Source organism: Paramormyrops kingsleyae, chromosome 14 (assembly GCF_048594095.1).
Source record: "Paramormyrops kingsleyae isolate MSU_618 chromosome 14, PKINGS_0.4, whole genome shotgun sequence".
NCBI classification, from domain to species: domain Eukaryota; kingdom Metazoa; phylum Chordata; class Actinopteri; order Osteoglossiformes; family Mormyridae; genus Paramormyrops; species Paramormyrops kingsleyae.
The window spans coordinates 12,754,559-12,781,123 of NC_132810.1; the positions used below are offsets into that span (position 1 = coordinate 12,754,559).

The 26,565-nt window shown below is 47.5% G+C and overlaps 1 protein-coding gene across 4 annotated transcripts in view; it reads right to left on the reverse strand.

Moving 5' to 3' along the window:
* Positions 1–26,565, reverse strand: part of kiaa0586 (KIAA0586 ortholog) — a 143,299-nt gene that overhangs the window by 61,912 nt on the left and 54,822 nt on the right. For all 4 annotated transcript variants that reach the window (XM_072699330.1, XM_072699331.1, XM_072699329.1 and 1 more), the window contains 5 exons: positions 25,003–25,235; positions 10,265–10,337; positions 9,303–9,527; positions 5,186–5,363; positions 3,529–3,696 (listed from right to left, as the gene is read on the reverse strand). In XM_072699330.1, coding sequence (XP_072555431.1) covers positions 3,529–3,696; positions 5,186–5,363; positions 9,303–9,527; positions 10,265–10,337; positions 25,003–25,235 — 877 coding nt within the window. The remainder of the gene's footprint in view (positions 1–3,528; positions 3,697–5,185; positions 5,364–9,302; positions 9,528–10,264; positions 10,338–25,002; positions 25,236–26,565) is intronic.

Genomic DNA, 26,565 nt, shown 5'->3' on the forward strand with positions numbered 1-26,565 from the left:
CCTTTTGGACAACACATCACCGACAAACAGCTTGGGGGTCTTATTACTGCCAAAATACCCAGAACCCCTGGCTCACATTGACCAACGCTGCCCCACATGGAAAGAAAGAAAAAAAAAAGGGTCACAACACAAAACACCTTATTTCCACCAGCTCCTGGCTAATTTCTACTCTGATCCGGTTGATCAGGCAGCGTGAGATTCCTCCCTGCCACTTGGCCGGTGTGCCTGCCTGCGGATGCATAGGAGATTTACAGGTCGCCCTGTACTGGGGGGCTTTCACCATCTGCAATCTATACTCAGAGGAGGGGGGCTCTGATACGGATAATCTAAATTATGACTTTGCTATGCTTTGACACCACACACGTCGCGTCTGACTGCCGTTTCTGAGGTTAGTCAGGGTCTGACTCTTCCCAGAGTACCAGTGGTTGCTACTAATATGGAGCCCAGAAGCCTGCTTTGGTACGCAGCTGCTCACATCAGTCTGATTCAGAACACACTTACCTACACATTTCCTTTCTAATCACCTTCATCCAGCGCCTCTGAAAACGGCCAAGGTCAACAGAGGAAATGACATCACAGGGAAAGCGGTGCGCCTCACACGCCACCGTGCAGACGTGCCGGCCTGGATTCGTGCTCAGAGGGACATCTTCCCTGTCACTGAGACTGCATTTACAAACGACTGACGGCTGGATTTAATTCGGCTTCACAGAAGATGATCTGCGTTGCGACCTGTGCCGTGCATCGCATAAAATGCATCAAATATTACGGAACATATTCCACGGGCCGACGATCGCCGCCAGTCGCAGCATGCGGCCAATTCGTCGATAAAACCCATGTGCGGGAAAAGCGTTTAAATAGAACCTGAAAATCAGACAATATGGAAAAGGTTTATTTGTAATTTAATCTGTTTTTTAAAAACTAAATTTGTTATGTATTTTTTTTTGTTTTTCACTGACAACAAAAGGTCCATCAAAGGAGACTCTGCACTGGGCAGAGCTCTGATGAAGGAGCGAGAAACATGGACTGATGTGTCTGTTAAAGGGAGGAACAGAGCTGGTCAGAATGAGGAGTTTCCCTTTTATGGATGTGAAAGCCAGACAAGAGAGAAGCAGCAGAGTCACATTCTGGTGAAGGATCTGAAGAATACCATGGACTGCAGTGGAATCAAGTGGATTATAGATGAAATCTAGCTTATTTTGGGCATATGGTGTCCAAAGAGACTGGAATAAGGAAAACTTATTGGCAGCAGAGGGAGAGGATGACCCTTAATAAGGTGGACGGACTCATCATCACAGCAATGCACATGGCTTTGGGAAGCCTGCAGAAGCGGACAGAAGAACATTCCGGAAGAGTCAACACCTGATAACTGAATGGGCTGAGGAATCATTAACTGTGATTAATGTCAAAGGGAGATGCTCAAAAAGACAGTAGCATGTCTGTGTGCGTCTGCCTATCTGTCTGTCTGTCTCTCTCTCTGTGTATCTGTCTGTATCTGTGTCTATATGTGAGTGTGTGTGTGTCTAAATATGTATCCGTGTGTGTGTGTGTCTGTCTATCTGTCCATGTGTGTTTGCCCTTGCTGTGACTGACTGTCTGTGTGTATGCGCCCCTGCCATTTGTCTGTCTGTCTATCCATGTGTGCGTGTCTTTGCTTTCTGTCTGTCCCTGTGTGTGTGTGAGCCCCTGCCGTTTGTCTGTCTGTCTGTCCTTGTGTGTGTGTGTGCCCTTGCCGTGTCTGTCTGTGTATCTATGTGCCTGTGTGTGTTAACCTGCACCCTCAGGTCACATGACAGGCAGTGACAGCCCTGAGGCTTGCCGAGTCCTGCCCCGCTTTGGTCACCGCCCCAGCAGCGCGTCCCTCATTCCCCCATGTCAGCAAACGGCAGCAAACATGTTGCACATCCCCCCGAAGGTGCGTGCCGCGCCTTGGCACCACGCTGCCCGTTTTATGCCTGACAGCACCAGGCACATGGAGGCTTCTGAAATCACCGGGCACAGGTGGTCACCCTGACCCGCCCTTCACCTCCATGTCTGTGCCACCATATGGCGCATTCGGCACCAAGCCAGAGCTCCACCCCAGACGGCTGCAGTTGCATAATATCCTGCAACCAGCTCTTTCTTGCCAGTCACGCAGCAGATTAAGGGCCAGAAACGGTGCATTCCCATGAAATCCTCACAAAGACAAGGGCCGTTCTTTCTGTTCTTTCTCCTTCTCTGCCATGGTGTGGTTAAAATAAAGGCAGTGAACAGCAGTTTTAAATTAGAAATGGCACTACTATAATTAAGGTTTAAACTCACGGAGCTAAAATATCTGTCTAATTAAGCCCCCCACCCCTACCAACCACTGTGCAGCTCTTTTCCTTTTTCCACTACAGCCGTGAGGGTTTGAGGTGTGGCAGTGGGGGGGGGAGGGCTGGCAGGGTGCTGAGGGTGACCTTCAGTGACACAGCAGCCGCTGACAGCTGCCTCCTCACGAGCTGCTCTTAATGAGGATCGAGGCCCACGAGGGCTGCGATCGCGCCGTGCTGAGCCACGGAAACGGGCCTCTATAATGACATCACAATTAGTCAGGCACCACGGGCTAATTAACGCTTCAGAAGCCACGGCACAAAGGCTCCCCAAAAAATCTCGCAGATTGGCCTCGTTTAATCTCGCGCCGTCTTGGATTCTTTGTGCGGACATCAATGCTGACGGGGTCCCTCTGCACAAAGGAGCGCAGAGCTTTGTCTGCAGCAAAAATACTGCATGATGTGAAGCCATTTATTCACTGATGTAAATATTAACGATAATGAACTATTATAAACAAATTTTCCTCCTTAAAAATATGGGGAAAAAGCCTTAACCATGAATACAGAAGGAGCTTTGCTCTTTTATGCCTAGGATACTGTCCTCTGATGGTATTTAAGCACAGAGGTTGAGCTCTGTAAGGGTACAGCTGTCACATAGGGAGGTGCTCACCGAGAGGGATCGCCATGGAAATGAGGAAGCAGAATCACCGAGAGGGATCGCCATGGGAATGAGGAAGCAGAATCACAGAGAGGGATCGCCATGGGAATGAGGAAGCAGACTCACAGAGAGGGATCGCCATGGGAATGAGGAAGCAGACTCACCGAGAGGGATCGCCATGGGAATGAGGAAGCAGACTCACCGAGAGGGATCGCCATGGGAATGAGGAAGCAGACTCACCGAGAGGGATCGCCATGGAAATGAGGAAGCAGACTCACCGAGAGGGATCGCCATGGAAATGAGGAAGCAGAATCACCGAGAGGGATCGCCATGGAAATGAGGAAGCAGAATCACCGAGAGGGATCGCCATGGAAATGAGGAAGCAGACTCACCGAGAGGGATCGCCATGGAAATGAGGAAGCAGACTCACCGAGAGGGATCGCCATGGAAATGAGGAAGCAGACTCACCGAGAGGGATCGCCATGGAAATGAGGAAGCAGACTCACCGAGAGGGATCGCCATGGAAATGAGGAAGCAGACTCACCGAGAGGGATCGCCATGGAAATGAGGAAGCAGACTCACCGAGAGGGATCGCCATAGGAATGAGGAAGCCCTCCATGGGGGTGCGGGGGCCTTTGGGGTCATCAGACACCTCTTGCATGGGGCTGAAGATGTACTGAGGCTGTGAGCTGAAGACGCGCTGTCCTGAGCAGGGGCTGGTCTGCGTCTTGGCCGACTTCACCTTGACCCCTGTCGCAGAGGTCACAGCATGATCACCGAAATGCAGCTTTACTAGAGAGTCATCAGATCAAGACTCACAACACACAAGCAACTGGAGACGAACACGCTGCAAAGGGCAACAAAGAAAAATGCGATAACAATCACAAGGAGATAGTGAGGTCTTAAAGTCAGCTGTTTGTGTCTACTGCTTTCTGCAGCCAATTAGTACACATTTACTCTAGGCAAACTCATTTAAGCTTTATGGAACTTTGTGAGGTTGAGAGAGAACAAGACTGGAAAAGCAGATCAGTGAAATAGGATAGACAGCAAACTATCATGACACATACAGAGAAATAACATCATCAGCGTGCTGGTCAATGGCCGCCATACATGTCCCTGAGGAAATGGGCAAGAAAACATGCATGCAAATGATTAGCTACAGCAGCCACAGAGCCACATGGCCCGGCGCCCTACACTCAGAAAAAGGGCTCCCAGAGAGTCCGAAAGCAAGGGCCCATGGTGCAGATACGGCCAGCTGACGGCCTGGCGCCCCGCACTCAGGGAAGGGCTCTCAGAGAGTCCGACAGTGAGGGCCCATGGGACAAATAAGACCAGCTCACGGTCTGGCATTCAACGCCTTCTTCAGGACCGCCACTCGCCATCTGGACATTGCTAATTAGTAAGTGGTTTCTTCGCACCAACTCTAATATGTGAACACCCATGGAGACAGGGGCACATTCATGCTAAAAAGTGGCATTACAGGGGAATGTGTCAGACTCTAAGGGACAGGTGAGCGACACAGTAAGGATGGGCCAGCCAAGCATCAACATGCACTAGCTTTGCTGGTTACCCACCATTCACCCCTTCACTAGCTTTGCTGGTTACCCACCTTTCACCCCTTCACTAGCTTTGCTGGTTACCCACCATTTACCCCTTCACTAGCTTTGCTGGTTACCCACCTTTCACCCCTTCACTAGCTTTGCTGGTTACCCACCATTCACCCCTTCACTAGCTTTGCTGGTTACCCACCATTCACCCCTTCACTAGCTTTGCTGGTTACCCACCTTTCACCCCTTCACTAGCTTTGCTGGTTACCCACCATTTACCCCTTCACTAGCTTTGCTGGTTACCCACCATTCACCCCTTCACTAGCTTTGCTGGTTATCCACCTTTCACCCCTTCACTAGCTTTGCTGGTTATCCACCTTTCACCCCTTCACTAACTTTGCTGGTTACCCACCTTTCATCCCTTCACTAGCTTTGCTGGTTACCCACCTTTCACCCCTTCACTAACTTTGCTGGTTACCCACCTTTCATCCCTTCACTAACTTTGCTGGTTACCCACCTTTCACCCCTTCACTAACTTTGCTGGTTACCCACCTTTCATCCCTTCACTAACTTTGCTGGTTACCCACCTTTCACCCCTTCACTAACTTTGCTGATTACCCACCTTTCACCCCTTCACTAGCTTTGCTGGTTATCCACCATTCACCCCTTCACTAACTTTGCTGGTTACCCACCTTTCACCCTTTCCACGACTCGTGGCCGCAGACCTTTGGACTTCGGAGAAGGAGAGTTGAATCGGAGATAGGGGCTGTTCTTTAGCGTTCTCCGATGGCCTTCATATAGCGCCTTGCCATATATCTTCATCAGATACTCCTCATCTTCACGTTCGGGCTTCGGTGCTGCCTGTGGCTTCTGTGATACAGTTCAAGCAATTAGTGATTGAAATACTTAATTATACACATATACACAAATAAGTACCACACCTGATATACACAACTGACATACAGACACATTTCCATACATTATGATTGAGAGACACCAATCAGTCTAACTGTGTGTCTTTGGACTGTAGAAGGTAAGAAGAGGACCTAAAGGAAACCCACACAACCCAGGGAAAACATGCACACTCCACACAGAACCCTCAACCCTGAAAGGCCTCCCACAAGGCCAATACCACTTTAGCTATGCTAAATAACTACTATATACATTAGATAGATAGATAGATAGATAGATAGATAGATAGATAGACAGATAGACAGATAGATAGATAGATAGGATGAAAGAAAACTTTATTAATCCCTCGGGAAGGTTCAGGTAGCAACATAGCACCATACAAAATACAAACAACATACAGTCACACATAGTCACACATAGTACAATTATGAAATCAAAGATAAAAGTATAGGGAGAAGAAATAAATAGAGGTGGGATGATGGTACTAATAAATAATTATTGCACGGGTTAATTGGTCTATTGTACAGTCAATTAAATGTCCTTCTGTTCCCCCTCCTGCCCCCCAATGAGGAGTTGAACAGTTTGATGGTGTGTGCAACAAAGGAATTACTATTTAATTACCATTTAATAGTTACAAATAGTGCTGGGCGATAAAACTATCCCGATATTTTAAAAAATGAGGACGATCACGATGATACACACAGACTATAAAACTCGATCAACCAAGTTTGCTCCGTTTTAGAGAATGCGCTGAGACAGACAACTCGATGGCCTATCGCGCAGAGGTTTACTGAACGCCAGCACAACAGCCAATCACCGACGACGTTGTAATTTTGCCCATCCTCCCTTAAAGAAGCAATGGGTGCGTTCGACTTGGGCAAGTCTGTCTGCAGCTGACACCACGTGGAACGTGATCTGCCGGCGGCTGCAGGGGTGGAGTATAAACTGACTGCAGCCAAGTCGGACAACTTCTACTCCTCATGGTCTGCGAGACCTGACTGCAATGGCAGCACTGCCAGAAGGGTGTAGATAAATCTATACAAATATCACCTGCATGCACATTACTTCTTTTACAATAACCAACTCCTGATACAAACTGTTAGCAGTGAATAAAACTATTGTGTATAGTGGCTCTATGTAAAAAGATAGCTGCCAGGAAAAATATCAAATACATGTATTTCAAGGATTCAAAGTTATTATTGTCATGTACAGAGTACAATGCAATTCTTACTTGAATGCCTTCTTCGCAGACTGGACGATTAAACAACTAAAGCAGCGCAACATTACAGTAACTAACAATAAATAAACCACTAACTTACGTTTTACTGTTAGAGCATTTGTGTAAATTATTTAAACTTTATTTTACCAGGTAAATGAACTGAAAACCAGTTCTCACTGCTTTACGTGCTTTTCGGGAGAAATAGATAACGCATTGGAACTTCCTGGGATACAAACGTCATGCGTGTGTAAAATCTTCAGCCAATAAGGGCAAAGCTGTGTCGTCACGGAGGCGGTTCCAGTTTGTGCTGCACGGTCTGTCTCAAGTCGTCTTGCTCTTGCGAGGATTTTGTACCATGTGACATGGTGACGCGTGGTGACGTCTTGCAGCGCCGGACAAAAAAGTCTAACCATGATTTGGCACTTGAATAAGTGTTTTTTGTTTGGTTTAGATACTTTTTTACCTCAGAATTTTAAAAAGTTTTTAAGAGACCAAGAATAGAGGAAGATACTTGTTGCAGTCAGTTCTGTCCTGCTTTATTTTATGTTTGCCCTTTAACATATTTGCAATATTATACAGTTTTGCACATTGTTACATTATTATATGGTTTTGTTCATTTGAGCTAAGTTTCTTTGAATACTTGAAAATCAATAACGTTTTATAATTTTAAGGGAATTTTGTAATAAGTATTTGTTTACTAATATTGTTTATTTCAATGTATTCATTCTATTTGTCAGAATAGGGTTATTTTTTATTATTATTTTGATTATTACATTATTACATGGAACAGCATTGTGAAACTATGATATTGATAATTACTGATATCGGAAAAAATATTTCGTGATATTTTTTTTGCCATATCGCTCAGCTCTAGTTACAAATATGTCATTTAAAATATTACAATTGGACAAAAGCAAAGAACAAGACAGCAGGGGCTAGTCAATAGCACAATGACACAGGACAGGTTCATAATGGCCAAGAGGTAAAGCTATCTTACATATTCATGACAACAGTACTTCCCAAAAGAACCTACTCATTTACCACTGATGTCCATAAAATCTGCAACCATTTCTAAAAGTAGCCCTTTAGTCAATTCCAGGTTGTTCTAGCAACTGCATTGGTAAGCAAACAAAATCCTGGTACGACAAAACATTAAAGTGAAAAAAAGCAAGCATGAAAAATCAAAGTGGTGTAAAGGATCTGCCATGATGTCATTTGTTTTTCCTCTGGGTCTAGCTGGCATGAGTTTCAAGAGTCGACTTCTCCATGACTAAATTTATAAAACTCAGATAATTACGGGAGCTGGGAACTTGCCTTCCTCGCTCGTTAAAGATGATTCTCGTTCGAGAAAAGCTGCCTGATGAAGCGACGCTTTGATGAGCAGCTTCCCAAACAACATACGTTTCTTTTTTTTAATCTCTCTATTTCTACATTTAACACCCCAGCAAACAAGACTGGCATCAATTCCTGACAAAACTCAGCAATCAGTCAAATGGAGGAGCATCCTAATCATAGACAATATTTCATATGTTTCTGTCAGATAGCTGAAAGAAGGAGAGAAACACTGACAGTTTCATTCACCACGGGCCTGTCCCTAGAATGAGTGCCTTCGGGTAACACCATAGTTTTTGAGTCAGTTACGACCCCCGAGACACAGCAGGTTTGAATTCCAGGTAAGACCCCTCTGTTGAATTATGGAGCAGGACACTGAACCCATCCACAAGTAAGTATCCAGCTGTATAAACCGGCGAAATGTATTCAGAATCACATGTTCAGATATTTCCTTCTAATCTGCGGCGCTGAGGGATGACCTCAGGATGCTGTTGAGGTGCACTGCTTGGGGTGATGAGCGGTCTGCTTCAGCTTTGCATGTTTTAAAGGGATGGTTCGTGTGATTTAAAAGGATGATTTGCATCCCTCACACATGGGAGAGAGGGCTGGTTGTGGAACGTGTCACAGTAGTAGGAAGGCAACCGCTGTACAGACAGCAGCCCCCACCCCGGTTGCTAAGCTCCGCAACCCTCACTAGCTTCCATGGCGAGTCAGCCAGCAAATAAGGACCCCAGCCACAGATGTCGATAAGCATGGCCACCCCTGGCTCACATTGTTTGCAGTGGATCAACATGCAGGCCAGGCGGCCATTTTGGAGGCCAGGCAGACATTTTACAGGCTGGGGTCCCATTTCGAAAGCTACATTTCTCCAATGGACCCAAAATGACTAACAAACCTGACTGAATGATAGAAGGGTACTTTAAAAAGAAGCAAGAGCTTTACCAAGGAGAGAAGACATTAATGAACATGTGACCTATGTGTTTGACTTGCTTGGAGCATGAAATTTGGAATTCTGATCCTTGAAGACAGAGGCAGAGTCTGCAGAGCTGTTTACACAAAGCAGCCCCAGCAGGTGACAGGACTGGCTGTCAAGGTCGTTTGATGGACGTGGGAATGGAAGCTTTGAGAGACGTACACATTTTGCCATCAGGACATTATAAACACGCTGTCAGCAATAACGTTGGTTAAGAGCGCCGTGCGCGGTCATGTGACTCACCGCTGCCGCCGGCATTAATGGTGCGGCCGTCAGTTAACAGCGCCGTGCGGGGTCAGATGAGTCACCGCTGCTGTCTGCTATAACGGCGCGGCCGTGGGTTAAGTGCGCCGTGCGCGGTCAGTTGACTCACCTCCACTGCCGCCAGCTTCCCCATAGTATGAGGTGCAGACTGTCGATTGCGCATCCCTGCGGAGTCGGCCGGTCCTTGGAGCTTGTTCCTCACGGACGGCTTCCTCGGCGCCCACCTGGGGGCGCTCTGACAGGGGCCGTTAGCTCCCTTGTATTTCGCAGTGATGTCGATGCTGGTGGGATTCTTGCCCCCCCCACCCACTGCGTCTTCCTTTGCCATTTCAGCCTGCAGATAGAAAAGGGGACGAAGAGAAAAAGCCATTGTCCTCAGAAGGGTTTGAGAATGACGCCACCACCCTAAAGACGTCTCACTGACAGCGGGGATGATTGTCCCGGAAGGTCACGCTAGCGACATGAAAGCGAGATTTTAAAAATCCCTTCAAAGGCGGCACACACTAAATCTTTAAGGACACTGTGGGCCGTTATTAAAAAAGAGGAAAGGAGAGAACCAGCTCCAAGCGGGGTGCCGCTACGCCCGTGGCTGCTCCTTAAAACGTGCCCCCCAGCTATCACTCTGATCCCGACTCCGGCTCCGGCACCGACACCAATGGGAACGGTGCGACTCAGACCCCCGGCTTCCAAAACAAGAAAACAAACAAACAAAAACAAAAGTGAATGTCACGTGTGATCGGCACATTCCTGGGCCACGTCTCATTACTCAACCAACATATGACAGCTCTGCACGACTGTCTAGGTTGGTTGGCACTCTGTGCATCTCTGATGCCAGACGCCCTGCACCAGCACTATAAAGTCCCTTCCAGCTCTTTCTGCACTTCGCTTAAAGCTAAATTCCCAACTGCTAGCTAAGGGGTGCTTGATTTTTAACTTGTGCCAAGTATTACTCTTCCAAACAGGCAGAGGGTGCTGCCTTGATCCTTGTTCCTCCACAGAGCACTTCAAAGGTCAGACTTCCAATATGTGAGACCCCTGTATTGTGGTGATGGTTGCCTCAGATCAACTCACCTGGATGTCCCTGCTCAGGGTGCTGATCCAGGCATCCACAGTTTGCTTTATCCTGAGCTCCTCTGTGGCATCACTGTATTCAGACAGACAGACAGTCAGACAGACAGACAGTCAGACAGACAGACAAAGACAGGCAGGCAGAGAGACAGACAGACAGACAAACAGGGAGAAAGAGTTAGACAGACAGGTAGATAGACAGGCAGATGGACAGGGACAGGCAGGCAGGAAACAGACAGGCAGACAGAAAGAGTCAGACAAACAGGCAGAGAGACAGACAAGCAGTCAGACAGGCAGGCAGGAGACAGACAGGCAGACAGAAAGAGTCAGACAAACAGGCAGATAAAGTCAGACACACAGGCAGAGAGACAGACAAGCAGTCAGACAGGCAGGCAGGAGACAGACAGGCAGACAGAAAGAGTCAGACAGGCAGATAGACAGGCAGATGGACAGAGACAGGCAGGCAGACAGGCTGAGAAGAGCAGGGAATGGGGGTAATGACACTTCAGCTGGGGCAGTAATCACAGCCAAAAAATTCAACTCCACACAACCGCAAGCTCTTGGCAGAGAGCAGCAAAAACCACATTTGTGTTTCTTTTCAGAAATTGTCCTTAAACGACATCCATTTAGACGCAAATGACTTCTTTAATTAATGCGTCCCATTCATTATGCGTTGTGAGGAATTAAACAACTGGGGGGTTGGGCCACACCAGTGCTAACACCACCCCCCCCCCCCCCCCCCCCGCAGGCGGCAGTCCAACAGCACAATAAGGGGGCGAGGGGACAGATAAGCATGGTGTTTGCTGGCTACTTTGGTTACAATTGTTGCCTCGAGCAGCTACTGGGTCCAGCTTGATTTTTTTTATAACTGCAGTGAATAATTCAGCCTAGAGGGGGCGCATAAACCAGGGTGACCTACACCGCCTCCACCCTTAGGCTGCGACTATTAATATGGAGTAAAATCCACCTTCATAAGCTGTCTGGGGAAGGGGCTGCTATTGTTTATATGGGCAAACATTAACTACTGCAAACAGGCTTGCTGCTTAATGGAGAAACACATCTGCGCAGAAACATCCAGCTAAGAGGTCGCCGCATGTCTACGCGGGTCTGTCACTGTCACCACAGAGCATGGCCGGCGGCCTGCGCGGACGTGCCGGAACGCTTCAGAGCCGGCCCGCACCAATTTCACACCAGCTGGCTCACACGGCAGAAACCCACTGGTGAGGCCAGCGACGCGCAGGCCGAAGCAGGCGTCATGCGAACAATGAGCGCCGAGAGGATCAGAGGGAGACGCAATCAGGGGCATGCAAATCGGAAACTGGGACCAGGGGCTTCTTATGCGCCGGATGACTACGAGCGTGACACTCAGAAAGGACCCCCCACTATTCAGACACCTTAAAAGAATGGCATCCACCCCACCCAGGTTAATATGTAGCTGATGCTCATCAAATAAGCCAGGAAGTAATTAAGCGCTGCTGTACGATCCAGAGTGAGACAGAAGCACCCTGCTGAGAATGTGGCTGATTTTGTGATGCGCTGTGACACCCTTCACCTCATCCTCTCTGCATTCGGTTTCGCTTCCGGAAACAACATGGTGGGGCTGCTCTCTCATCCATCAGCGAGTGAGATCTGCTTTACCGTCGGCATGATCATAGGGAGTGGAGTGTGGCCACAGAAACGGGAGCATGGCAGGGGCCGAGCGAGCCGGCCAATGGCAAGGGCTGTCCCGCGGAGGGGGCCTGTTTCCGGGCAGAGAACGGCGCCTCTGTCACGTGCTGGCTGTGCGGGGCGTGGCTGTGCGAGGTGTGGCTACACAGGCAGGTCGCATTCACAGATCAGACGCTCCTTGGACCCGCGGCTCTACTTGGTGCCGTCACACGTGTGATGGGTCCAATCACACCTCGCCATCACGCCACGACATCACGGGTATTTCACACTTACGGGTATATCACACTTACGGGTATATCACACTTACGGGTATATCTCCCTGCTGCACTGTTTCCCCCTATTTAGGCCGCTGTTATTACCATGTTGCCATGACTACAAAATGTAAAACCCAGCGCTGATTACAGAGCCACCAATTACCACGCAGACTAGAACAGCAGCAGCCTGGCTCTTAAATGGGTTATGAAGCAAGGTTTTTGCATAATACCCAGTGCACCTCAGTTTACTATTATGAGTGAGTGGCCAGTCCTACTCAAGGTGACACACATTTCACAAGCGATCCTCTAGCACAGTTACAGTGTGATTTAGGTCAGCTACGTTGCTGAAGGCTAAACAGCAGAAAGACATCTGGACGAGAGGGACTCTACCCTCAGCCGAGGGTCTGGAGCAGCCCTCTCCATTTGTGGGGTGGGGTCACTCACCCGTATCAATCTGACCAGTGCACAGCATTCTCAGGCTCCTCACACAAATATACTACATGAACAAGAACGGCTGCACATTCAGGGAATAAACACCATGGTTACTGGCCAACAACCTATATAAGTTCCTAGTGATCATGTAATTGTGAAGAGGTAATAATAGCTGGCTGGATGAAAGGGACAGAGGCCAGGAGGGGGGAGGAGGCAGTTAGAGGAAAATCCAAAACATACAGACACGAGTTTGGCGCTCTGGAGGCGCACTGGGGAGGTAATTACAAACAGAACAGCTCATTCCTCCCTCTGACTCCGAGCCCCAGGGTCAGCAGCACAAAGCAGAGAGAGTCACTGCTGCAGTGAGCAAAGCGTGTTTTGACAGGATCTCTGCAGGTCACACCGCAGCCACACCCACGGCTGCTATCCCCTGCTGTCCCCCCCAGTCCCCTACTGTTCTACACTCTCCCCCATAGTCCCCTACTGTTCTACACTGTCCCCCATAGTCCCACAGTCCCCTACTGTTCTCCACTGTCCCTTACTGTCCCCAAAGTCCCCCAGTCCCCTATTGTTCTCAATGGTTCCCTGATGTCCCTCACTGTCCCCCAGAGAGGAATTGGCAGCACGATCAATGTCCATGTGCCTCTCACCTCAGGATGAGGACCTGAGGGGTACTGGTCCAAGAGTACGGCGCTGTAACAGCCAACAGACCATCCACTGCAATTCTAGAGCGGGGAGCCGCCCTACTGCAGGCATGGAGGCGCTCCTAAGGGAGGAGGTGCCTGTGATCTGCCACCGCAGGCCGCAAGTAAGAGGAGCACAGGTGTCAGTGAAAGGGAACAGCAATTACTGCATGCTGCGTCAGGGAGATCTACACCAACATCACCGCATGATGCTGTTTCACAAGTCTTTACATCATCATAAGGGTTTTTTTAATCACCACAACATACCGGCTGCATTTCCTTGTAACCGACGAAACCGAATGCCATAAATTACACCCCAAGGCACGACAAAATAAGACCATAAATAAAATCAAGCAAAGGCTTTGGGTGCAATGTTTTACGTGACTGACAGCCAACACCCATGGTTCCTTGTCAGCCAGCCAACAGGAGGCAATAGAAGACAAACGATTCCTTCTTTAATGACGACAGACTGTTTTGGGCATCGCCTTTTATCCCATGTGACTCACAGTGACAGCAAAGGCTTTGGACGAAGGGCACGGCCTACCACTGTGGCAGCCGACAGGGACGGACAGCCAGCGCTGATAAGAAGCTGGGACTGATTAAACCGAGGTAAACATCAAAGTGGAGGGAAATAAATCAATAAAAGTTAAAATAGGTTGAAGTTGGGAAAACTAATTTTTGCTCTTGCCAGGAAGAGAACTCAGTTTTTCCTTCGGTAGGAGTAAATGATAGGGCTTGAGAAATAATTTCTAAATCATAATATGCCTTGGGAATTGTTGGCAACTTTTATGATTGCAAATGGCTTCATTAATCTCTCGGCACAACGGATGCTGCACATGGAATCACGGTTCAGCCTCGTTTCGCAATGTCACCGAGCCAAATGAAGGAATCCATCACACGGCCACGCCCACGCGAGCAGGTGGGTGGGGTCTCCTCCCTCAGGCCGCCTCCCCTCCGCTCTTGCCCACGGCTCAGGCGCTAAATGTACAGGAGCTGGTTTCAGCAGCATCTAACCTTTACTCTAAGCAGAGATCAACGGTGTCAGACACGCAAGACACAGGCGCATTAATCAGAGCACTTGTGTTTACATGACCTGGTGTTAGGAGAATGATGATCTGCAGAAGGTTCTCTGGAAGCGACCGGTATCACTGCTGCTGGGGGGGGCACACTGGCATAATCGTCAACTCGAATTGTATCAATGTGCCCAACTGGATAGTACCAATGACTAATGTACGAATCAGCCAGGCCCTAACAGAACCATTTAGACCTGCATATGCGAAGCTTGGACACAAGTCCAACTTATATGTAGGTCACTGTGTTGCAGCATACAGCCACTGAGGTGAAATACGGGCTTGCCAAGCACCTGGGGCGAAGCTGTGGGTCTGGACACCCGTTTGCCAAAAATCATAAACACCGGGAGAGAGGCCACCAGTGATCTACACTAGCAGGACCCTCTACCCCGGTATGCCACTAACAACATGGACACTGCAAAGCAGCAACAGTTCCTGCAGCACAAGCTGCGTTTGGGTTTCCGTTATAGCTGATCTCTACCTTAAACATGGAGTAGGCTGCCGATTACACGGCTCACAGTTAGAACTTAGCTGACTGCGTTTATAGCTTTCGTTCCATCAGGTCAAACAGAATTTATAATGCGAGGTACATCTGCAACAGTGAGAGCATAACCTAAAATGGCAGAAGGCCCCTAAGCGCCTGTTCCACAGCTCACAGTTGCACAGTGCATCGTGGGACTTGGAACGATGTTTACTTCTGTAACAAATCACGAAGCATCAGTCCCCGTGGAAGGAGCCCACGGGGCTTGGAAAGGGGAGAGCGCAGTGAAAGCTGCAGAAGAACCAGTTTGTCAGCAGGGGCGTTAGAAATGGGGGGGACAGGGTCACCTCCAATGTCTGCAGCCCCCCCCCCCTACAAAAAAAAGAAAGTCAATAGTGAACAGCGTGTTCCTACTCATTTATTATGGATCTGCACATGACTGAGGCCAATTCGCTGTGCATGTAGAGTGTAAATATGAAGCATATTAACGAGGATTGCATGGCTGTATCAGACAAACTCATTTTATCATATGGATCAGATATTAGTAGGTTATGTTTAGTTGTGTGGATGGGTATAATTTGAGCAGGACATTATAATTCTTCATCAGCTACTGTAGTGTAGCGCCGCCCTTGTGGCTTCAATCATGGTCTGGCTGAAAGGTGAACTTCCCTTGTTTGAATTCTGCAGCAGCTTGAATATTTCTTCCAGCAGGTCCCCATCAGCCCCCTCAAGCTGTCCGGAGCCGCTGAGCAGTAGATCTCCATGGCCCAGGGCCACCGCCATCATGTTTGAGAGTGCTAACTCACTCTGCTCATCCACGTCACCCAATAGCAAAGCTTGGCAGTGCTAACTCACTCTGCTCATCCACGTCACCCAATAGCAAAGCTTGGCAGTGCTATCTCACTCTGCTCATCCACGTCACCCAATAGCAAAGCTTGGCAGTGCTAACTCACTCTGCTCATCCACGTCACCCAATAGCAAAGCTTGGCAGTGCTATCTCACTCTGCTCATCCACGTCACCCAATAGCAAAGCTTGGCAGTGCTAACTCACTCTGCTCATCCACGTCACCCAATAGCAAAGCTTGGCAGTGCTAACTCACTCTGCTCATCCACGTCACCCAATAGCAAAGCTTGGCAGTGCTAACTCACTCTGCTCATCCACGTCACCCAATAGCAAAGCTTGGCAGTGCTAACTCACTCTGCTCATCCACGTCACCCAATAGCAAAGCTTGGCAGTGCTAACTCACTCTGCTCATCCACGTCACCCAATAGCAAAGCTTGGCAGTGCTAACTCACTCTGCTCATCCACGTCACCCAATAGCAAAGCTTGGCAGTGCTAACTCACTCTGCTCATCCACGTCACCCAATAGCAAAGCTTGGCAGTGCTAACTCACTCTGCTCATCCACGTCACCCAATAGCAAAGCTTGGCAGTGCTAACTCACTCTGCTCATCCACGTCACCCAATAGCAAAGCTTGGCAGTGCTAACTCACTCTGCTCATCCACGTCACCCAATAGCAAAGCTTGGCAGTGCTAACTCACTCTGCTCATCCACGTCACCCAATAGCAAAGCTTGGCAGTGCTAACTCACTCTGCTCATCCACGTCACCCAATAGCAAAGCTTGGCAGTGCTATCTCACTCTGCTCATCCACGTCACCCAATAGCAAAGCTTGGCAGTGCTAACTCACTCTGCTCATCCACGTCACCCAATAGTAAAGCTTGACAGTGCTAACTCACTCTGCTCATCCACGTCACCCAATAGCAAAGCTTGGCATTGCTAACTCACTCTGCTCATCCACATCACTGAATGGTAAAGCTTAATTTGTACACCAAAAAAAAATCCATGTTTTTCCCTTCAGACCAACTGGCTTCCTCCTGGTTTTCTATAATGGCTATTTTTGTGAAATGTCTTCAATTTTGTTGAATTTTGTTGACTGTGGCATTGCTGAATGAGAGATAATGTGGTGGTAAATGCGTGAAGTTGGCTTGTAGAGAAAAGGCTACAAAAAAATTCTCATTTCATGGTAAAGATGTTTCAAGCAATTACTGAACCATTAGGCCAGAAAACTTACACCAACAGTGTGTCTTAGTGATCTAAAGTTCAAGACAACTGAATCAGAGATGCTGAATTACACATGCGTGAGTGTGTGCCCTGCGAGCGACTGGCATTCTGCCTTGGGTGTGCCCAGTTCCAGGCTTACCATGATCTGGTACTGGATTAGTAGGTATGGATGGATGGATGGATGGACAAACAGGAAAAAGTATTCTTCATGACTTCCTAAAGGCATGTTCACCATTGTGATCGAGCCCATCCATTTTGTTACTGGTTGTCCTACAATGTTTCCAGGTCTTTTACAGTGAACTGGGTCTTCTCCTTACTCAATATAAGATGGCTTCAGTCTAGTCAGTTGAGCTTTTCAGGTGAAAGTTCAGGCTTGATTTGATCAAGAATAAACTTGTCTGACTTCCTGGCAACACCAAAGACCGAAGACATACTCCTCCTGTCTTGCTTCTTCATTTTCCAACTTTCACACGCGTAGAGTCACAGAAAATGTTGCGATACATGAACTGTTGTGATATATCTCCCAAAATATACAGAACCATACAAGCAGTACTAAGTAAGGCATGCTGTTCTATTACATAACAAACGTGTAGTCTCAGGGTAGGAATTCCCTTTTCAGACATTTATTAAGTACGGAATAAAAAATATAATACAACAATCCTATATAATCAAGGATGAAAAACTATATGTGGGAGGGGGGCGTTCTGCAACTCCTTCTGGCCACTGTCACCTGTGTTAATCATTTTCAGCAACTTTTCTTGGAAAAATATATTTCTAAATAAACCAATTTATGCTGTGGAGAAGAAACAATCAGTATTCAGGGCACAGATTCGGGGGGAGACGACACAGGGGGAGGAAAGCTTTTCAAAGGGAAAGTGAGAATTCAGCCATGGGCCAGAGGGGTAGCTGCAGGAAGATAAAAGGGGAAAAGAGGTAGTGGCTATATGAAAGGAGCAGGGTGAGAGCACGAAGCCGGCCGGCACGACAGATCTCTGAGCTGGGGGCCCATTCCCCGAGGCCTGGGGGGCCTCTCTCACAATACACCCGCGGTACACATTGGCAGGTGGGCTAACGGTCAGCATCAGCGGCCTTAACCTGCCGGCGCTTTAAAACAAATGCTTTCTGCTTTCAGCTGGCTCGGCAGGGCTCTGCAGCCACTGAATAATGAGCAACGGGTGAGTAGCGGAGAACGCCAACAGTAACTACATCGGACCTGGCTGCAGAAAACATGACTCATAAGCGTGAGCAAATAGCTCCGCGGGCATGACGCTCGTTAACCTCTCCCTGCAGAGTGCCACACGGCTCTGGCGAGAGGCTTCCTGCACACCTGATTTACTTACAGACCTGCTCAGATATATCAACGCTGGCATGCTCAAGCGACAGAGCGAGCTCAGTGCGACGCCCCCGCGGTCTGTGAGCAGGGCCTGCAGGCTACCCTGCTCCCAATCTGCCTGCACTGACAGCAGGTTCACCTTTATGCCGGTATCTTAGCTACTGCGAAAATCGCAGGGTCCGACTTGCATAAAACCGAAGGCTTTAGGTGAGCGCTTGCTAGAATTTTTCATGGTCAAAAAATTTCACGCTAAGTCCACGTGTTATGATAGAAGCTAAAATGTCACAAAAGGATTTGGAAACAGATTTTGAATGCCTTGTATAACAAGTGCTCACATTTTCAATTAATCATTGGCCCTTTAACAATTAAGCATGCTATAAATATTTGATTAATTTAAAGTTCAATGTTAAATAAATGTTTAAAAAGGTCTCGCAGCGAATATCTGCCAATAAGACAGAAAAATGTCACGAAAATATAAAAAATAGCGCATCCTTAGCAAACAGCTCAATCGGCAAAATCAGCAGAAAGGTTAATTCATTAAGTGATTGGCTAGGACAATAACCAGCATAAATCTTAATGGTAAGGCCTAGACAGGTCAGGGATGAGTGCCAAATCACTGCCCACCCCTCTTGTCTTCCACTTTGCCATCCCAACCCTCAAACCTCACTGCTGCTTACTACCCCAGTCATTTCACTGGACGCCAGCACGTACTAATAATCCTTAGCAGCCAATCGCACCAGGGATGGCTCTGGCTTTCAGTCGTTGTACATGCAGTACTGCACCATGTCTGTTCCTCTCGAAAACCTCATTGCAGTATTTCCCCTAGCCGAGCCGCTGATTCTTCCATATTCAGCCCACATTACTATCAGCTAGCCTCAGGACAGTTTGAGACACCTGGGGGAACTGCAGATTTCTTCCCTGGTCTGCCAAATTTCCATTGATTTGAGCTGTTCCTGGTTGTACCTGAGTCCAGTGGTCGTTCTCTCTTTTTGATGAAAGCAATCCCTGCTGTGTTCAACCCAGCAGTGTCTAACTGTCATGATTCTGCACTTTACAACCTTGATCTCAACTACCACAGATCACAAGGAGACATGAGACTAGGCCAAACTATTGCAGAGCTGCACAGATGCAAATCTTAGGCGGATCCTTTTAAGAGGTCCGCCTCCCCATGTTCTCTACAGCTGCCACGAGTTGTCAGGACATTCATACGTCTAGGCAAATGGTCATATGGACTTAGCTATACCTTTATAAATATTTCACCATTACAGATCATCCATCGTGTTAAGCACTGTTAGTGTGGTTAATATTGCATGTATAGGAGCACCACATAAAAAGAATGTTCATTTTGAAGTAACTACAGTAAATCACAATTACAAACAGCCAGAATGGTGAGTTTGCTAATTTGCTGTATTGGCCAGATATAAAGGGTCCATCAGCATTTTCATATTTAAATTTTCAAAGCAACTTGAAGCAACTAACAGAATTCCAAGGAGGTCAGAGAAGCAGGAAATTCCACTGGCAAAAAGGAACCGCTGCAAGTCAAAGCTGACATATCAGAATAGATGGACAGTGGTGGAACAGCCTCAAAAAGGATCACAGACCTGAATCAGCACTTCTGTGACCAAGCCTCAATGAAAGCTGTGCGTCTTGAGCTTCACAGATCTGGACTTCATAGCAGGACTGCCAGTCACAAACCACTTTCATATAAGGCCAATGCCCAAAGGCACATAATCTGCTCTGTGGAGCACAAAACCAGATCTAAACATCACTGAACCTTTATAAAGCATAGAGTGTGAAGGAGATTCCTACCTCCTTCATCCCTCAAAGAGCAGCATGCTTTTCTTCTAGAAGAATGGCCCAAGATCCTACCATACACAGTTCAGGACATGAATGACAGCATTCCAAGGGGGACTGAAGTGTTCTGAAAGGTGGCCCCCATGTATTTGGTCTTTGGTATCAATACATTGTTAAGGTGTCTCTGTTATTTATGGGATGTCATTAGCAGTGGAAGATTGGATTACGAGGCTTTAAGAACAAACTACTTCATATAAGAAGGGACATTGCAGTGGTTCATTGCTCTGTATGCAGAATGTTAATCCAACTGGATCGCTCACAGGTCACTGCAGATTTTCTTGGCCTCCCAGGTAACCTATCAGAGGAACCCTCCATGCGCCCACCAGTCAGATAAGCCCGGAACCCCACTCTTCTGAGCAGATGTGCTTGAGTATCATGTATGAGCTCATCCTTGCTGCAAGCACTAAGATGAAGGTTTTGCCGAGGGGTCAAATCATTCTGAACTGCGCTGATTGTCGAGTCATTCTCCTTTGGCACGGAGTAATGCCGTGTCACTTTCCAGCTTGAGGGCTTGGTGCTTTTTGTCAACATCCTCCAAAATCTTTTCTGTAGCCTTTGGAGTAATTTTGCACATTTTTGGATAATTCATGAAGTGTACAGCTCAGACCTGGAACGGATCCTGGGCTGGCTTTTTTAAAAATATCTTGTACCCATTTTTCCAGATGCCTCACTCATGTTGAGCCTTTTCCCATGTCTCATTCTGGCATCTGGGCCGAACCTGAGACCTGCTACAGCTCTCTGTGGTAAAGCACTCTCTTCTTTCTCTTCTCTTATAAACATGACATACCTTAAAATTATGGTCAAAGACTATGGAACTGGAACTCACTCTAAAGATGGGAAGACACAAAGCTGTATGAGTAGAGTGATTCATAAAGCGTATAAATACAAAAGAAAATCTGGCTTATTTTTCAGAGATCATCAGCGCAGAGGCAGACAGGATGACCATATAAAACATGACGGGGAGGGTGACTGAAAAACCCATCAGCACAACACTGTTGTCAGAATGTTGCATCTGAATCATATCTACTGAAAAAAATACATCCATGCCTCATATTATTGAGGACACAAAATAAGTTTATATTTAAGTAATCAATAATTTAACGTGTAAACTTTCACAGATTTTCAATATCTAAAAACGGACAATAGCAGGTTGTACACACCAGGTAATCTAAAAAGTTGCCTATCGAATAATTGCTTATTTTTCACAATAATAGGAGCAACGACGCAGCACCCTGTTTTTAAAATATGCCTGCTGTAGCTATATGCTAAGCGGACAGCCTGCTAATGAAATGCGGCACGGAGCAAGAACTGCACACGCGCCTCCATTTCCATCTCACAGCGGATATAGCGGGTTCAGCTGCGAGCCGACCAGTCAGGTACGAGTCACTCCTGACAGCTGCCAATCACGCGGGTTGTTTTTTTCTGCTCCAGCCTTCTGTTGCCGGGAGCACGCTCTTATGCCACCTGTCAATCAACAAATGCAACAGGTCTTGACATTAAAGCATGCAGTCAGCCCTCTCTTGCATTTTTTTAAATTTTTTATTTTTACCTTGACGCAATTTGCCATTTAGTTAGGTAATTGTTTTGCACCCCTCCCCACCTTGCAGGCGCGGGATGTGGTAACAGCAACGGTGATGAAAGTGTGTGCTGCTGTCGGGGGAGGGGGGCTTGAGCGGCATCACCCCTGTCTGGGAACAATAAGGCCACAATGACACCTAAAACATCTAAATTGCAGGTAATTAAACATGACACATAATGAAAAATGAGTGCAGATGCGTCCTTCCTCCTGCTGGGCACTAGTTTGCAAAATCAATAGCAATTATTTCTCTGACACGGGCTTCTGAATTAATTAGGTGAGTTTGGGTTCATTTCCTCAGGTACTAATTAAGAATATACAACAAATAAACCATAATACATCTGTAATGTACATTAAACTCTGGTGTGTAAACAGTTTCTTGACCCTGATGTGGAGGACAGAGATGATGAGCGAAACTGAGTGGAACGGCACTGGCACGTTACCCTGGCAGTGTAAACCCCACACTGGCCGCAAAGAGACACTCGGACACTCTGCCATTGAGCACCATGGACTTCCACTATGAGCGGGCGTGACAAGCATCCATCCACGTTCTAAGCTGGTCTTGTCAATCTACATCTTTCCGCGTGAAGGCCTCTATGGAAAAGATGGCGTTATTCCTCACCCACGCACAGAGGAGACTATGGCCCGAGACAAAATGGGGCCAACATACCGAAGCCGTCGCTTGATTAATTAGCTCTTTGTCTTTTGTTTCTTTGATTGCCTTTGTTAAAACATACCCGGATACACAGATTGCACCTAATGATGGGTTATACTCTGCAGTACCTCTGCTGTCAGAAAAAAGGGTACAGCCTTACTACTGTTCTGTTCCCCAAGGTACAAACATCATTAATATACCCCCAATGGTACAAAAGTGCTCCTCAGAGCCAATTTTTGTACATTAAATTAGACTAAAAGGTACATTTAACTACAACTAGGGTACAACTGGCAGACCCTTGAAAGTACAGCTCCAGTGTCAAGTAATTGTACTCTCAAAGGTACAAATTGGTACTTTTTTTCCCCAGACAGAGTGTAGCATAGCAGTGTTCAACTAGTACTAGTGCTTTAGCATTGCAATGTAGATCCAATGCTACTGCTCTAGCATCACAGTGTTCAGTCAGTGCTACTGCTTTAGCATCAGAGATTTCAGCCAGTGCTACAGCTTTAGCATCTGCATGTTTAGGCAGTGCCAGCACTTTAGCATCTCCATGTTCAATCAGCACAAGGGCTTTAGCATGGTCGTGTTCAGCCAGCACCACGACTTTAGCATTGCCAAGTTCAGCTAGCGCTTTAGCGTTAAAGTATTCAGCCATTGTTAGTGCTTTAGTATTATAGTGTTCTGTCAGCACTAGGGCTATAATGTTACAGTGGTCAGTGAGCACCAGTGCTTTAGCATAACAGTCTTCAGTCATCACTAGTGCTTAAGCATAACAGTGTTCAGTCAGTGCTAGCACTTTAGCATCACATTGTTCAGCCAGTGCTAGTGCTTCAGCATCACCATATTCAGGTACCCATTCGTACTCTGGAATAAGCAGCGGTTAGGAATAATCCAAGGGGCAAAAGCAGCTTTGACTTTCCAAACAAACAGCAACAGGATGCCCTGCAAAACAACAAAATGAGCCATGAGGTGAAAAACATGGCATGAGAGGTATTCCCAAGCAGAATGACAAAAGCACTGCAAGGGCAGGCTGACCTGAACTCAGGAGAGTCTCGCTGGCCTCCCTCACAGGAATTAATAATAAAATGAGGGAATAAACAGTCAAGCTAGTCATCATGGTTTCTGAAGCTTCTTGTCCGATTTCACGTATTTTTTGTCGCCTGTATTGCAGGGCTGAGAATGTCAAAACAAGGTTTAAAGCCCAGCTAATAGAGCAGATTCCTGTCCCCCGATGAGGGAAATTCATTGCCATCATGACAGGAATTTTTCCCCAGGCAGGGCAGGGAGGCATCTTGTTCAAGAGTGAGCAGATTTGTAGTCAGGGCCCCTTAGAATTGTTGTAAAAACCAGAACAAGCTCATGTACAGCATTTACCTCTGTGCCTGATGGGACTGGACTGGGATGTCGATGACTGAAAGCCAAGTATTTTGTCCCTCTTGAGCCACCATAGCGCCTCATTTAAAGAGCCGTCATAAACTATGGATGTAAATATTACAGTCCAACAGTTTAATGACTCACACTGCAGTTTTGTCTTCCAAGCAAAGTAAAGCAAGTGTACTGCACTCAACAGACCATGACTTTAACCGCCAGAAAGAATACACAGCCTTACTCCGATATTTACCATGGAAGGGATATGAGAACTCATTCCTCTTGCTACCAGGCACAGAAAATTTTACTGAGGGACGTTTATGGGCCATCGATTGATTTGTCACAATGTCATAAGAGGGGGAGAAAAATACAAGGCAAAATAAGCTATTTATAAGAACAGTCATGCTGCAGGGACACAAAACCCACAAACTACACAAATACTGTGCAATATTTAATCTCACGCTCAGGTTCATTTAACACCAAGGAAAGTAAGATGCCAAGAAAGATGTGCCTTCATAACACTTAACATTCAGATGAGCTTGGTACTCATTAAAGAGAAATCACAGTGAAACAGGGCACTTCCACGGGAATACAGAGCTACCCTTCTCTAAGACGCATGTAACAGAAATGACAGCAAGCTGCACAGAAGCATGCAGAACCCCCAAAGAGGAAAGCGCGGCTGAAGCCGATGAATAATAACCAGCAACTGGGAGGCGGGGGTCCCTGCGTGTCCAAACGTTTGTCCTACAGCGTGATAAATCACTGCCGCCACCATGGGCCCCCACACATCTCTCTATCTGCAGCAGCAATTCGCCTGTAAATCAGCCACTCTGCAGGCATGAAGGTCATGCAGTCAAGGACAATAGCAAAGCCGTCGACGAGGCCGGATTGAGACGCTCACGCCGTAACAACAGGAAGCAGCTTTGGGGCTATCTTTGCAAAGTGGAAGTTTGTTTTTCAATGACAAAACACCTGAAGCATGCTGGACACCACCCAATTTGACATCCGACACTGCAAACGGTGCTCCCCATTATGCCCCCCCGCCCCCCACCGGCCATCTGTGCTTGGGGAGTTTGCCTTTTCCCCTAAGTCATGTAGGATGTAGGTGTCTCTAAGTTGCCCATAGTGCCCTGTTATGGCCTGGCATCCCACCCAGGGTATCCCTACCCTTGCGCCCTTTGCTGCCTGGGACTCCAGCCCCCCCCCCTCCCCCTCCACAGCAGTTTACATATTAATTTCATTTTGCTTCTTACAAAAACACAGTTTAATGTAGCAAACCATCCATCATAGATGCAGAGTCTGTACCTGTTGCCAGACAGCCCCTCCAGCTGGGAGTACAGCATCTCCGCATCCTTGGCCCGCAGGATGGCCTCCAGGTTCTCCTCCAGAACCTTCTTGCTGTGCCGGATTTCCCGGAGGACCCTGCCGGCCTCCTCAAACATGGACGGGGCGGGCTGGCTCTTCTGCAGCAGGGACGGCTGGGGTGCAAGTGTATGCTGACCAGAACTGGACTGGAAAACACAGGGAGCTTCTCTGGGCTGGAGAGAGACAACGGGCCGCCATAAAGAGGACGGCAATCGGCTAAAACTCACCAACGAGAGAGTAGATAGTAAGGCAACTGCAAGAAGCGATATTAGCAGGAAGCAGCAGGGGTGATTAATCATGTGTCTCCAAAAACATGCAATGATCAGGAAGTTTGGGCTATCTGCTGGAGAGGGCTATCTTTAGCTCAGGGGCTACAAGGTGGATGTGGGGAAACGACTGGGAAATAAAAACAAAAGTATTTATTTGTGAAATCAATCTTCAAGACAGACATCTTGCTGGCATGTTGCTGCAGGTTGCATGGGGAAGACCTGATGGATGCATGAGGGTGCGCACTGTTCTGGGGTCAGATCACAGGCAGTGTGCCCTTTCACAGCACGAGTACACATTAAAGCCAAAGCAGGAAAAGGGAGCAGCCAGTATGCAAACTCAATAGTGCTTTAATCTTTGTAGGGGCTGCAGACAGAATAATATGATTAACATATTAGATTTGTACGCGCTCTGCTGCCACGGGCCATCGAACATGCAAACGGCATCCATCTTGGCGCCTTCCACTCCAATTTGGCGACTCTCCGGTGACGGAGGCGAGCGCAAAATCCACCGCTAATCTATCTCAATATATACCCCCCCCACCCACCCCCCAGCTTCTTTTACCACACGAGAGGCGTTCCCGCTTTTCCAGCTGCATGACCTCGGCAGATTCCACCCCCCCGAACCCCCCCGCCCACACAGTAAATCTGCCAGCCTGCACAGAGGCAGCAGCCCGCAGTCGCCATCTTGCCAAATGTCACCTCTCCCCCAAGACCGTTTTTAAAGATAAAATCAGCTTCCAGCATCTTCTCCTGCGTGCTTTCTGCTGTATCTGAAGTCATGCTGCTTTTGCTTTGGCTCCTTAATGCCTGACCTTCACGAGCCATTAAGAAGCGCCACGTTGCCCCGGTGTCGTCACTTCATGCAAATCGCTGCAACATGCGAGCCGCTGCTTGCATTCTGATTTCCCCCCTTCATTGACTGGGAAGCCACCTCACAGCACTGGCCCAGTTGCACTGTGGTGGCACATTAAGGAGGCTCCTGCAAATTTATTAAGTCTGGTAATTGAGATCACCTCCTGAGGGTGGAGTGAATAATAGCAAATCGCTGTACGTATCAGGTGCCAGGTCGATCTCCAATGCATGCGAGCTCCTGGCTACTTGTGTGTGTGTGCGTGTGTGTGTGTGTGTGTGTGTGTGTGTAAATAAAGACAGAAAACATGCTGCACTCCCCACCTACCATTGTTCAAAGCTGTAAACTGCTACATACTATTCAGGACTCTGGCAACTTACATAC